Genomic DNA, 12,190 nt, shown 5'->3' on the forward strand with positions numbered 1-12,190 from the left:
ATGCAATGATAATGAGTGAGTGAAGTGCAAAGGATGGAGGTGTACGACTGTGTCGAGTTCTTGTGGTCGATAGATGGGGACTTCAAGTTCTAAAGTTGCGCGACCTTATATGCAGTGGACTGCGAAAGCTTCCCACTTCCATGATATCCGTCGGAAACGACTTCCGGGCGGAAGGACATACTACCGGATATGGAGCAACACGCTAGATTGCCTTGTCCGCAGACGACCGTGCAACCCAGTCCGATTTCGAATGCACTCGAAATCGGACGGTTGCACGGTCATCTGCGGATGTGTGCTCCTGTAGCATTCAACACTATACGGGGGGATCAGCTATGTTCTCCATTAAAAAAATGTATCATACTACATTGACGAAATCACTACTTCTTGGTACTGACTCCATTCGCGTCTTCAAGCACGTTCTTGATCCCGCTTTTCCATACGCCCAGTTCCGTTTCGAATCGGACGATTGCCTCCCGCACTTCCCTCCCAACCATCCCGCCTCCGTTCTTCCCCCCGAAGCCGACGACTAGCTCGTCACGTGCGTGCACCAGGGTCTCGTACGCCAGCTTCAGCCGCGCGGAGCCGGATGGCGGGAATCGCTGGCCATTTGCGGGCATACCCACGGACGGAGAGGGCTCGTCGACCGCAAGCAGCTTGCCGAGCTCGGCGAGCGCGACGCCGCGAACCGGATGTCCGGGTGGCAGGATTACGGAGAGGCCGGCGCTGTACTTGCCTGCGGTGCGTATGGTGTCGTCAAGGAGCTCCTGGGAGAGGGAAGCGGAGAGAGAGGCGACGAGGAATTCCTGATGCAGTCGAGTGATTGCAAGAAGTGGGTGGCACGAAGGTGTTAGTTTGCTGGCAGTCAGTATGGGGATCATGTTCGTAGTGAGCTGTTTTGCCTTCGCGGGGTCTGGGTCACAGGTCACAGTGTCAAGTAGGAACATCAACTACGTAGATAGCGGCCAACCTATGTATTGTATCGACGCCGCCTTATCGAGCGCCTGTTGTCCGATACGAACGGCATCCAAAACCGCATCTGTAGAGGATACTGCTGCTTTGCACTTTACGCAACGAGTAAGTGGGTCCTCTGAGAATGAGATTTAGTAAATATCTTTGAGAAGAAAAGTCAGCATCACGATACCTTCCGTGGGCACAGGACATGTGCCACCGCAGGACTTTGGACACCATATCGTAGCCCGGGGATCTGCTGAAGAGGTCTTGGCACAGAGGGTACATTCACATGTGAAGTTGTACGTGTCCTTCAGCGCCTTCTGCCTCTGTTCCCGAGGAAGCGTCACGTCAATATACGCAGTGAGTATCTGCCAAAGAGTGGATTTAGTTGATGCAGTAGCGAGGCCCATGCATTCGTACTTCGTCGCCAGGCTTGATCGGTTTGATTGCCACTACGTTCATAAGAGGCTCTTGGGCTTGTGGGTTGCTTGCGCTCCGAGGGAACACTACGACGGCGTTCGGTTCGCAAGAATGGTTGGCGAGGGCTACTGTGGGGCTGACAGCAATGCCGATGGGCGTTAGAGAAAATGATGTGAGGGTGAACGCGTTCGTGGTGACCTATAGATCAATAAGTCAGGATTGCTTGGCAAAAGCATTGCCATATTGACGCAGAACTCACACGTGAGATGACATCGACCAAATCGGCTGAATTGTGGATTCCGTATGGCTCCAGCTCCATAGGCGACGATACATCCAAGTATTTTACGAGGGAATGTGCGATGTGTGTGTGCGACTGGAACACGGAGGGCGGCAATGTTGACCTGTCTGGATACCTTGTGAGTGTCCAAATCTACGATAGTGATGAGCAAAAGAAACACACGAGACTGCATCATGTTGATCTCCTTTGACTATGAAGGCTTCTTTAAGTGCAAACGTGAGTGTATAGGATGCGCGAACACTGACCCAATGATCGCTCGGTCCCTTTTCGCATTGCGTCCAGATAATCCGGCCTAAACATCGTATGACATCGCTCGGGATGGAGACGTCCTGTGATGGCGCCATAGACGCCCACTTCTGCAATGCGGAACATTCATTTTTATGCGATGGCCAGTCGTCGCTCTGGCATTTCTGTCATCTGACAATGAGCACGGGAGGTCGCGTCAGAGCATTATAAACGCACGTGATCGCAATACCAGACGGTCTTACAGCGCGTGCAGCGTTTAAGCCCTGCGGAGGGCGTGGGGCCGCAGCAAAACGAACAGTAGGAATCCAGGTACGGCGTAGACAGTACGGCAGCATGCGGTTTCACCGCTAGCAATACCGTACCTTGGGGATTGTCAGAGCTGCATGAGCTTCACAATACTAAAATAGGTGTACCTGGCTTGTGAGTACTCTGCGAGTAGATCCCTCGGCCTCGCTCGTTTGACTGCCGCACGTCGAGGAAATCGGGCAGCGCTGCATGCAGACCTTGCAAATCAACAACTGCTGGCGCCAGTGGTGTCTGTAATGAAGTTGATCTATTTTCCGAGCTTGATTGTGTTGTGTCTGGGCTGGTCGGACTCTGTTCTGTAATCTCCGGGGATGGTTTCACAAATGACCGAGACTCTTTAGATTGTCGGGCAGACCTTAGGCTTGCGAAGGACATTGTGTCGTTGTAAAATAGCTGTAAGACTTGAGCTAGTTGCGTCTCTATAGAACCAATGATAAGACAACCGCTTTTGGGGGCTGCAAAACGACCCAAACTAATTCCAACCTGAGACGGATAAGGAATTTGATGAAATGACGGAGTTGTTTGTCTTTGTTAGGATCAGAGGCTGTTACCACACAAGGCCAAACAACTACCCTGCCAACCTGGACAAGATAGCTCCAAGAAATTTAGAACAGTGACAAAACGCCAGCAATATATGATCATTAGACAAAGGCGGAATGGGACAAAACTTGCTGCCCATACGATTTTGACGTGAGAACGATTTGGTTGCTGCGAGCGCTTTCGGCGGGTTTCGTAAATTCAATTGAACAAGCTATACACAACAATGCAATTAGACAGGGATGAGTATGTATGAGAGCAGAGTCGAAACTAGAGATGCAAAGTGAGATAGATAGATACAACATCGAGAGAGGATCGTGACAGGTCGTAACAGGTCGTGAGAGGTCGTGACGGTCGTTAAAGCAATATAAAAAACAGGAGGCCAGCAAGGCATGGTTCTCTATCCAACTGCAACACTGCACATCAGATAGAATTCTCAAGACCATAGATGCTGAGAACGTACGTGAGAAAGCAAGACGGCAACCGCAAAGATCCAGAAGGCGAAGATACAAAGACCGTGTGAGGCCGGGCGTTATGATGAAGAGCCGTTGACGACGCTCTCGCTCTGCCCTCGTGGTCGGCCAGCATCGAATGCTGCTGGTGACCGTCGTGATAATATTGAGTCGTCTTGTGCGCGTGTGAAAAAATCATCTTCTCCTTCGTAAGGCGAGGGCCCAGAATTTATCTGTCAAGATATCACCGTGATCAGTCATCGCTCTGCGCCCGTGAAGCAAGCCAGAGGGGCGTCAGGCTCTTGTCCTCGGTCCGCATCGGGAGACTTGGGTCTATGGGGTGGAAACGCGAAGATGCTCACCCATTGCCCCAGCACCTCCGCAATCCTACTCGCCTCCTCCGGGCTGAACGTCACGTCCTTGCCCTTCTCTGAATGCAGCTTCAGCAGCTCGCTCAGCGTCCGCTTGTCCCGCCCCGGTGTGTCCCTGGCCTCCTCTGTCCCCGCCCCTACATTTGCCCCCGCAGGGAATGCAACCGAGTTCCGCGGCGTGCGTGCGCCGTCGGACAGGTTCAGCGAGCGGTCCCAGTCCTCCGTCTCGCCGGCGTTCAGTGATAGTGACGACATGGATAGGTCGGCATGTGTGGTCGACATGGTTGGTTGTGGTTCAGAGCCGGATGTGAGGGGATAGTCAATAGTGACTGCGCCTAGCAGGTGAACTGCGGGGTACGGGGAGGGGTAGCCTGGGTAGGGAGCGCTGGAGCAGGCTGGAGCCTGGGCGGAGGTGGCTGTGAGCGGATGGTGGGAGGTGAGAGGGAATGGTAAATAGCACGTGAGCCGAGGTGAGACGCGTCGCGACGTGTCGGGGCGCGTCCAAATTTGGAAGTTTCCCCGGCTCAGGCCGATGCGAGTTGGCCTCGCTTTGCGAACCTCGTTTGTCCCATCTTGTACATAAGATGCTGTAACATGCATACTGATCCTGTGAGTTTGGAATGTGCCAACTAAATCATTGTTTGCCAGCCTTCCTCAGCTTGGTGCGTAGCCCCCGAACGTCTAGACGTCTTGGCTGACGAAATCGAACTCTGCAGGCCTGGTATTTTTCACCGCCAGTCAGTCTAGATGCGCGCATTCGCTCACATGTGTAGTTTCAACGTCGCTCAATGATTGACATCCTTTTCACAAAACGAGCTCGGCGCCTGCTCTGCCGCATCTTTGACTTGTCGTGGGCGCCTAAACCCGATGCATGCATGGTACAGTACGTATGCAGGCAGCTCGTCTGTCACAGACCCGACCTTTCACCGTGAAGTAAACAAGGAGATCCTGAACGCGACGAGATGGGACGAGATCATCAATCTGTACCCCACTCAAGGTCCTCGGGCTGGCTTGTGCCTCGTCCGAATCGGTCCTGAAGTGCCTACGTCACACAGAGCCTCGGACTAGGTATCTGCGCGTGGTGTAAGCATTCGTACGTTATTTCACATCTCTTCTGCGGCTTTCAAATCTCAAACCTTGATTCATGGTCTTGCAGGAGTGATTGTCGCTCGAAGTCTAACTTCGCAATTGTGTGTCCGAGTCCTTCGGGCTTCGATGTCGGTCAACGCCGACCCACGCTGCCAAGATGCGTTAAAATCGCAACCTATAGACCATGGGACTTGTCAACGCCTGAATTTTCTAACCCGCTCTTCTCGGAATGGCTCGAGGCTAGCCTCCCAGATGTCCAGCATGTGGCTAACGACAAAAATGTCCGTGGTAATTGTCCTGCACATCGCTATTTCGGATCGCCGATAGCCTCGTTGTGCCTTGTGATCGAACCCCGATCGTGGCGTGCTTGGTGGCGTTCAGTAGACGGTCTTCTGGATCTGCTACTGCAACCAATATTCAGGTATACAAGGAAACCTAGTGGAACTGCGTATATACAACCTACCAGTCATCTATAGAAGAGAATTTGAGCTCATATTTGCTACAGACGACGACATTCGACTTCTGAAGCTGCCTCGGCCTAGGATCGGGCAGGAATGCATCCGCTTTCATCGACGCTCGTGAGCGCTTGTGGCAGTGCAGTTGTGACTGAAACACGTGCCGCTATGTGTCACGTGTCACACATTCACCCGTGTTTGCTTTCGCCAGCGCAACCTCCCTCGGCTTCATTGCTTCCCGTTTGCTCTAGCAATTTGCATGCTGGTTGCGATCATCGGCGAATCTTGAGACCCGGGAAATCAATCAATGCTCGTGTCTGTAGAAGCTCTAATAAATTATCGCGGATCAGAATTTCTGTACGCCAACACGCGTCCCATGTCTGATGCTACTACCGTCTGTTCGGGACAAAACCCTTCACATTACGGCGTACAACCGCGACAGTTGGCAGCGGCTGCTGCTTCAATTCCAGGACTCTGCAGTCCGGGTGAGCAGTCGTACTTCTCAGAAGAGTCTGAATATCGTCACAGGCTGTACATCATATCCACGTCTTGATGAATGATGAGTATCCGGATCGGAGCTCATTCTGTCCCACAGTGTTTCGTGTTCTGTGTTGACGGAAATTCCATTCTGCTCATGATGGACGTCATGGGAGCGCCATCTGATCAGTCCGTGCGTCTGTCGTGTCACTACTGTGTCTTATCCTCTTGGGGCCAATTCAACGTGTGACAGCTCTTTTGGATGAACGCGCCTCAAGGCAGACGGAGCGCGGACTACATTGAAATTCAAACAATACCTCGTCCACAAATTGGGCTCAACCTGGGGCCTGCGGGTAGCGATCAGCCGCCGGGATCGCGGATTTTACGCTGCGATTCGCGTCATTATAGATGACGCTGAGCTTTGTACCATCAAAAATGATCCGATGTGGACCCTCGTGGAAATTCGCAGCATGTGACAAAGACCATATGTCGTAACAGAGTTTGCGCTATTGCCAAAGTGTGCATGGGCAGTCCGTCCACGCTGCGGCTCCCGCGGCGCGTGCCGGGCACGCTGCAGACCTATGAATCGCCTCCGTCTGCTTCTCTCAGACTTCTCTGATGCTCATGGGTAGGGATCTTCACTTCTCGCAGCGATGCCCTGACCGTCGCCAGTCGAGCCGGGGCTTTCTCGTCGCGCCGTTATCGCCAATTGATTCTGCGCCGGCCTCTGATTTCATAGTTTTGTGACAGATGCCATCCTCTCGGTGTCCGCTCCTGCCTGTTTTCCCATCATCATTTGCAAAGCAGCCAAGGCGCGCGAGGGTAGATCGAAAGATGTCCCACAGCCAATCTGCCACACGTCTCTGGGGTGTTTGGAGTCCGCGAATTGTCCCCGTTTTGTGGGACGATCTCTGACGAGATACGGCACATGGCAGTTTGTCCGCTCTCTAATCCCTGGCTTCTGTCAGGCCTAGCAACTCCTCGTGGCCCCTGTAAAATCCTGGGCGCGTTATCGAAGATCGCGCCGTGATATGCGGACAGCGAATGCTCTCAGGTCCCGACAAAATGATCCTGCTATAGCCTGGGGCATCAATCTATCCGGCGTGGCTGGGAATACTTAAGTTTGCGCGCGTTCTGAGGACCTACGCACGCAGCTGCGGGTGCGCCCCCTCCCCCCTACCTCCCTAGCTTCCGTCTACGCCCGTGGTTATTCACCGCCTTCTCTTCTGCGGCACGATGTTCTCACATGGATCCGAATACGAGGAAAGGTAAATCCCCGCGTGTGCTATGACTGGTGACCGCTCACTGCGGCATCGGGCGAGAGGGGTGACTAATGAGTGGTTCGCTGTTCAGGCTCAGGAAGCCTTTCGTGCCACCGACGATCACACTGAAGGAGATCCACGAAGCGGTTCCCAAGCACCTGCTCCGTAAGAACCCGTGGCTATCTGCGTACTACTGCGTCCGCGACATCGTGTGCTGTGTCGCAATTTTCTACGTCGGCTTCCACATCGAGGACATTTTGAAGAGCGACTTCGGCGGCTTGGTCCCCTTGACGGCGCTATGGCAGGTCTACCTCGCGAGGACGGGGCTCTGGCTCCTTTACTGGTGGTTCCAGGGACTGTCCTTTGCTAGCTTCTTCTGCATAGGTCAGTGCTTCGATCGACATCTAGACCCTTCTTTCTTTGTATTGACGCATGCATTATAGCACATGAGGTAAGTGTAAACGTGCTTTGCTTTGCTCACAATATCCTCAAACTTTATATTAGCTGGGTCACCAAACGATGTTCAACAACCGTTATGTTAACGATACGCTCGGATACTTCTTCCACGCAGTGAGTACTGCAAATACAACTTACGATAGACAGTCTCTTACTATGCTACGTACCTCCAGTTCATCCTTGCACCATTCTTCGCGTGGAAGGCCAGTCACAATGCGCACCATGTACGGCGGCTCATCTCATGTCTCGTCCAGTACACTGAGACTTCATCCCACAGCGCACAGTCGCGTCCATCGAGCGCGATGAGAACTATGTTCCGTATGAGCGCAGCTACTACAACCTCCCGCCCAGGGAGAAAGCGACGACCGCAGACTACCTCGAGGTGCTCGACGAGACGCCCATTCTCACCCTCGGTCGCCTGCTCGTCATGCAGGGAGTGTGAGTCCCACCGCAGCTCTGTTACCAAGGGGGCTACTCACGCTGTTCCCGTGTTTCGCAGAGGATGGTGGCTATACATCTCGTCAGTTCAACGTACTTGTTTACCCTGTGCGACCGAGGCTCACTTGAGATGCTGTTCATCAGGACAAATGCGATGGGTTCCAAAAGGTACCCCAAGGGCACTAACCACTTCTCGCCCTACTCACCCCTCTTCCGACCGGATCAACGTTAGTAGCACCTGGAAGCACATGGTGTCCCTGCATCTTCACTGACGTAACCGCGTACACAGGTTTGGGCATCTTCCTGTCTGATGTTGGCATTATTGGCATGCTGTCCATCTTGTACTACTGTGGAACGATCTACGGCGGTAAAGCGGTGTTCATGTACTACTTCGTTCCCTATGTGGTACGTCCCCTGCCTTGCTTGCTAGCTGCCGGGCTATACTTACACTTTACGGCAGCTATGCAATCACTGGTATGGTCATATGTCCGACGGTTGTCTCCGTTGCTCACTTTCCCTATCTTGCCCTGGCATTTCCATGACAATCTACTTAGGATCGGTGCGTGCTTTCCCGTCCGCTAAATCTGTCCTATCTGATGTTCTGATTGCCTCATCACGCGTCCGTGATGATCCAGTCATGCTCACCTACCTGCACCATTCCGATCCTACGATTCCCCATTACCGTAAGGAGGAATGGTCGTGGGTGCGCGGCGCGGCGGCCACGGTCGATCGCCCGCTCTTGGGTTGGGCTGGCCGTTTCTTCCTCCACAACGTACGCATGGCTCGCGCTTTAGTTAGCTCGGTCGGCGGTGCTGATCCGTTGTCATACTTGATCTAGGTGTCTCATGACCACGTGGCTCATCACTTTTTCTCATACGCGCCCTTCTGTGCGTCTTCGTCACTCCCGGATGCCATGTACTTTACTGACTCAAGCATTCGCGCTCCTCAGACAACCAACCGGAGATCACAAAGTGTGTACGATCGGTGCTCAAGGAGCACTACAACTACGATTCAACGGTGAGTAACTTCTGCGCACTTTGTGCCAATGACATGCTCATTCCGTTGCAGAACACGTTCTTCGCGCTCTACCGCTCGTTCACGGAGTGCGTGTTCATCGAAGAGGATGGTGCGATTGTATTCTACAAGAACAAGCACGGCCACTCGCAGCGTGATGTCGCGGAGATGAAGCTGAAGGAGATCGATGCGACCTGGAATGCGGAGGAGCAGGACAACGGCGTGCAGGTCATCGAGTGAGATGCCTACGCCCGTGTATTTGATGATGATGTAGCGTTTTCCCTTGCTTCATCCGTTGTTGTGCTTGTTGTGCTCGTATACCGTTGTAAACCTTTCCTGTTATAGCTAGTCCTTGTAGAACAATCTTCCTCGTCTGACGTGTCTGTTCCCAGTCTACTCGTGTTTCTCTTCGCTCGAAAGAGGCCGATTAGTGTGCCCTCTTAGAGTCAGAGATTGCATAGGCACCTGACGATCCTAACGAATACACTGGTCTGCGATTCAAAATGCTGTCATATCACATGTCGCTTACCGTGCGGAAAATCTGTGTCGGAGAGCTGTTTATACTTAATGTGTGTATTGTTGGCCAGGCCACGACTGACTGCAGAGGTCAAAGAAGACAGCGAACATCACTAGTGTATTATGTACATAGCAATGAAGGACTCCATTGTCCTCATCCAACCTGATTTACAATTGTTCGATAACACTATGCATACATCGCACTCGATCGACATCCTACTCCGGGCAGCATGGGCGACAGAAACGTACAAGTCCCAAAATGAAACAAACTCGACATCCGAAGGCAAAGGTCCGAAGACATAATCGACACATCTTCACCAGTTCCTGCTCTTCTTCAGCAGCTTGCCCAGCATGAAGATATCGTGCTCAGGCTTGATCAGCTCGCAGTCGTTGACCCCCTTCGCCCAAGTGATCATTCCAGAAAGGCCAGGCGGGTATCGCACTTCACCCAGCTTGCCCGCCCGATCGAACTCGATGATCCGCGTCCGCGCGCACATGTCATCGACCTCGCCCTCGCCCTGCCCCTCGACCTCAACATAGCCCTCACCCTCAGCCTGGTCCTCAGCCTCGACGTTCCCCCGGGCCGCGGGTACCACATCTGCGACAACGATATTCGGATGACGAATGTCCCCGTGCACCATCCCCGTGTCATGCAGCAGCTTCAACGCTCGCTGAACATCGTCGTACACAGGACGAGGGACGGCAGCTCCGTCCGCGCACAACTTGGACAGGCGGACACCTTTGATGTACTCTATGGACCATGACAACCATCTTCAACCTCCCGCTGATGCCCTGCGCCGGCCACACGTCGCTATAGTAGATCATTTTCGGCGCTAGGTTGTGTGCCGCGAGGAGCTCATGCGCGTCCTTTCCGTACGCCTCAACAAATTTGACGACAAGCTTGCGATTGACGTTGCTTATGTCGGTGACGAGGAAGATGGGGCAGAAGAGGTCTTCCGCTCCTCCCTCCTGATGCTTGAGAGTCCCCTCGTACGTCCACGACAGCATCTCATCGTCCTGCAGCTTGCACAATGTCGCGAGAGGGAAATAACGCTGGTATTCGTTATCTGGCACTGGCAACTGTTCATACCATTTGTTGAGTTCATCGAGAGCCTCACGGAGGGCCCACAATATGCGTGCGATTTCTGTTATCTTGGCTTTGTCGTTGCTGGGGGCACTAGATGCCAGCGAAACATAGCCGGTGAAGTCCTCCACGATGGCGGCTATTGTATAAATGGCCCTGAAAATATTGATCCAGGAACCTCCAAGCGCGATGAGGAATGTCGGGCAAAAGCATGCCAACATAAGTTTCTGTGAACTGTCATCAACGAATATTCGACACATGGGATGAGAACAAGAACGTACCTCACGATCGACGCTACACCAATGCTCATTGTAAGAGAATGCACATCAAACAGACAGATCTGAACATGTCCCGAGCTCTACCTCTTCCTCGATGATAGCGAGGGCGCAGGTTTGCGAACCTCGGGAGATTGGTGTTAGCAATGATGTGGTCAGCAGAGGTCCCGTTTAGGTTGACGAATTTTACGACACTGTGGTTAAGGATTGCGCTCAAACTGTTACGAGTACGGCACGCGCGCTCGGATTCCTCGGTCGATATCTGCGACACCTCATTCATGAACTTCGCAACATCCCTGAGGAAGTATGGCGGCAATGAGGTTGTGTCATCGATCCTTTTCGTCTTAAACTTTGCAAACATGGGATGGAACAACTCGATGGGAAGGGCGATGGGCAATGGGGAACCCTGGGCATAATGTCCATTGATGATGCATTTTTCATCGTTCTCCTGGTTTAAATAGTAATTCTCAGAATTGACGGCCTCAGGTGGTGAACCACGGCCAGTCGTTGCAAGTCTTCGCTTGAGTACTATGGATATGTGAGAACGTGATGTAAGGGATTGGAGCGCATTACATACATTCCACGTACCCCATAGCCATAGCTCCAGGTTTATTATGAACCTCGTCAGCATACTCGTCAGGAATAGGAGGGGATGGCGGTTTCGGTGGTACGCTACTCGAGAGATTAACCACAACAAGGTAGACTGGAGCCTTGTTGCCCCTGAGCCGCTCTTCCGTTCTGTACATGCAGTAGGACATCAACTCTTTTCTATCAATGCAAAAACTCGCGAAGTCATTCCCACAAGTCCTCATCCGACGATAGAGCTCTGTACGACCATCGTTCTTTGCGCTAAGAGCATGCGTAGGCTAACAATACTGGAGCTTAGACCGCGCTGGGTGCAAGAAAAGATATATGTAAACAAAGCGCACTTCTCAAAGCTCGATCCGGGAAGTTTGGATACCGCAATATGACATCAATCGGGGAAGCAGATCCTCGACGGTGGCGGTGAGTGGCAATTGTAGCTCTTGGCATCTAGGGTGCACTTCACCGCCTGCGACAAGCCAGAAATGGAGTATGAAAGTCTGAGCAGTAGGTAAGGACATCTTGGTAGAGACAACATCAGGGTGGGAACGTCAGCCTCGGATGTAAGCTCCTTGCTTCCAACTTCTCATGTCAGGCCATTTTCCCACGATGTGCGCCCATAGCAGCGGGCATAAGACCTCATCTGACGATAGAGTTTTGTATGACCGTCGTTAATTGCGCTAATAGGCTACCAATACTGGAGCTTAGGCCGCACTGGGTGCAAGAAAAGATAAATCTAAACAAAGTGCACCTCCCAAGGCCCAATAAAGTAAGGTTTCATCCCGCAAAGTCTCGTCAACACGCGAAGGGATGACCCGCTGGAACTCGTGCTCATCTTCGAGTTTCGAACCCTGTCGTACATTATGGAGACTCACCATCCTGTCAGCCTATACAGCAGTAAGTGGGTCAAAGTCGCATTTACAAAATTCGGATTGGACTGACTAAGTCTATCAATCTACCA

The 12,190-nt window shown here is 52.5% G+C and overlaps 4 protein-coding genes across 4 annotated transcripts; 1 reads left to right on the forward strand and 3 right to left on the reverse strand.

Annotated features, from left to right (window-relative positions):
* Nucleotides 1–377: 377 nt before the first annotated feature.
* On the reverse strand, nucleotides 378–2,596 carry POSPLADRAFT_1045659 (hypothetical protein; the record flags this gene model as incomplete). Its single annotated transcript, XM_024478821.1, has 9 exons — nucleotides 378–910; nucleotides 968–1,087; nucleotides 1,142–1,319; nucleotides 1,372–1,569; nucleotides 1,631–1,776; nucleotides 1,832–1,859; nucleotides 1,915–2,079; nucleotides 2,132–2,277; nucleotides 2,329–2,596. 9 exons carry the CDS (start codon nucleotides 2,594–2,596, stop codon nucleotides 378–380), a joined length of 1,782 nt encoding a protein of 593 aa, XP_024340080.1.
* Nucleotides 2,597–2,939: 343 nt separating this feature from the next.
* Nucleotides 2,940–4,014, reverse strand: POSPLADRAFT_1069782 (hypothetical protein). Its single transcript, XM_024482368.1, has 3 exons — nucleotides 3,573–4,014; nucleotides 3,222–3,443; nucleotides 2,940–3,166 (listed from the first exon to the last, which is right to left on the reverse strand). The coding sequence occupies exons 1-2, from the start codon at nucleotides 3,861–3,863 to the stop codon at nucleotides 3,291–3,293; spliced, it is 444 nt and encodes a 147-aa protein (XP_024340081.1). The 5' UTR covers nucleotides 3,864–4,014; the 3' UTR covers nucleotides 2,940–3,166; nucleotides 3,222–3,290.
* Nucleotides 4,015–6,788: 2,774 nt separating this feature from the next.
* POSPLADRAFT_1168809 (hypothetical protein) lies at nucleotides 6,789–9,284 on the forward strand. Its single transcript, XM_024488028.1, has 14 exons — nucleotides 6,789–6,870; nucleotides 6,956–7,248; nucleotides 7,308–7,315; nucleotides 7,369–7,434; nucleotides 7,494–7,544; nucleotides 7,598–7,758; nucleotides 7,820–7,840; nucleotides 7,903–7,985; nucleotides 8,048–8,163; nucleotides 8,219–8,237; nucleotides 8,394–8,530; nucleotides 8,597–8,645; nucleotides 8,708–8,775; nucleotides 8,827–9,284. Exons 1-14 carry the CDS (start codon nucleotides 6,839–6,841, stop codon nucleotides 9,010–9,012), a joined length of 1,290 nt encoding a protein of 429 aa, XP_024340082.1. The 5' UTR covers nucleotides 6,789–6,838; the 3' UTR covers nucleotides 9,013–9,284.
* Nucleotides 9,285–9,602: 318 nt separating this feature from the next.
* On the reverse strand, nucleotides 9,603–11,750 carry POSPLADRAFT_1139557 (hypothetical protein; the record flags this gene model as incomplete). The annotated part of the gene is made up of 6 exons (XM_024485058.1): nucleotides 9,603–10,010; nucleotides 10,039–10,599; nucleotides 10,654–10,666; nucleotides 10,773–11,175; nucleotides 11,225–11,385; nucleotides 11,620–11,750. 6 exons carry the CDS (start codon nucleotides 11,748–11,750, stop codon nucleotides 9,603–9,605), a joined length of 1,677 nt encoding a protein of 558 aa, XP_024340083.1.
* Between the last annotated feature and the right edge of the window lie 440 nt (nucleotides 11,751–12,190).

This window comes from Postia placenta, assembly GCF_002117355.1.
Source record: "Postia placenta MAD-698-R-SB12 unplaced genomic scaffold POSPLAscaffold_5, whole genome shotgun sequence".
In the NCBI taxonomy this organism is placed as follows: Eukaryota; Fungi; Basidiomycota; class Agaricomycetes; order Polyporales; family Adustoporiaceae; genus Rhodonia; species Rhodonia placenta.

Excerpts from the sequence above, each read along its gene's own strand:
- POSPLADRAFT_1069782 (XM_024482368.1), bottom strand. The coding sequence starts at position 3,863 with ATGTCGACCACACATGCCGACCTATCCATGTCGTCACTATCACTGAAC. Across the intron at positions 3,444-3,572 it reads CGGAGGTGCTGGGGCAATGG|ATAAATTCTGGGCCCTCGCC; the intron begins GTGAGCATCTTC and ends ATATCTTGACAG.
- POSPLADRAFT_1168809 (XM_024488028.1), top strand. The coding sequence starts at position 6,839 with ATGTTCTCACATGGATCCGAATACGAGGAAAG. Across the intron at positions 6,871-6,955 it reads GGATCCGAATACGAGGAAAG|GCTCAGGAAGCCTTTCGTGC; the intron begins GTAAATCCCCGC and ends TTCGCTGTTCAG. Across the intron at positions 8,531-8,596 it reads GCCGTTTCTTCCTCCACAAC|GTGTCTCATGACCACGTGGC; the intron begins GTACGCATGGCT and ends TACTTGATCTAG.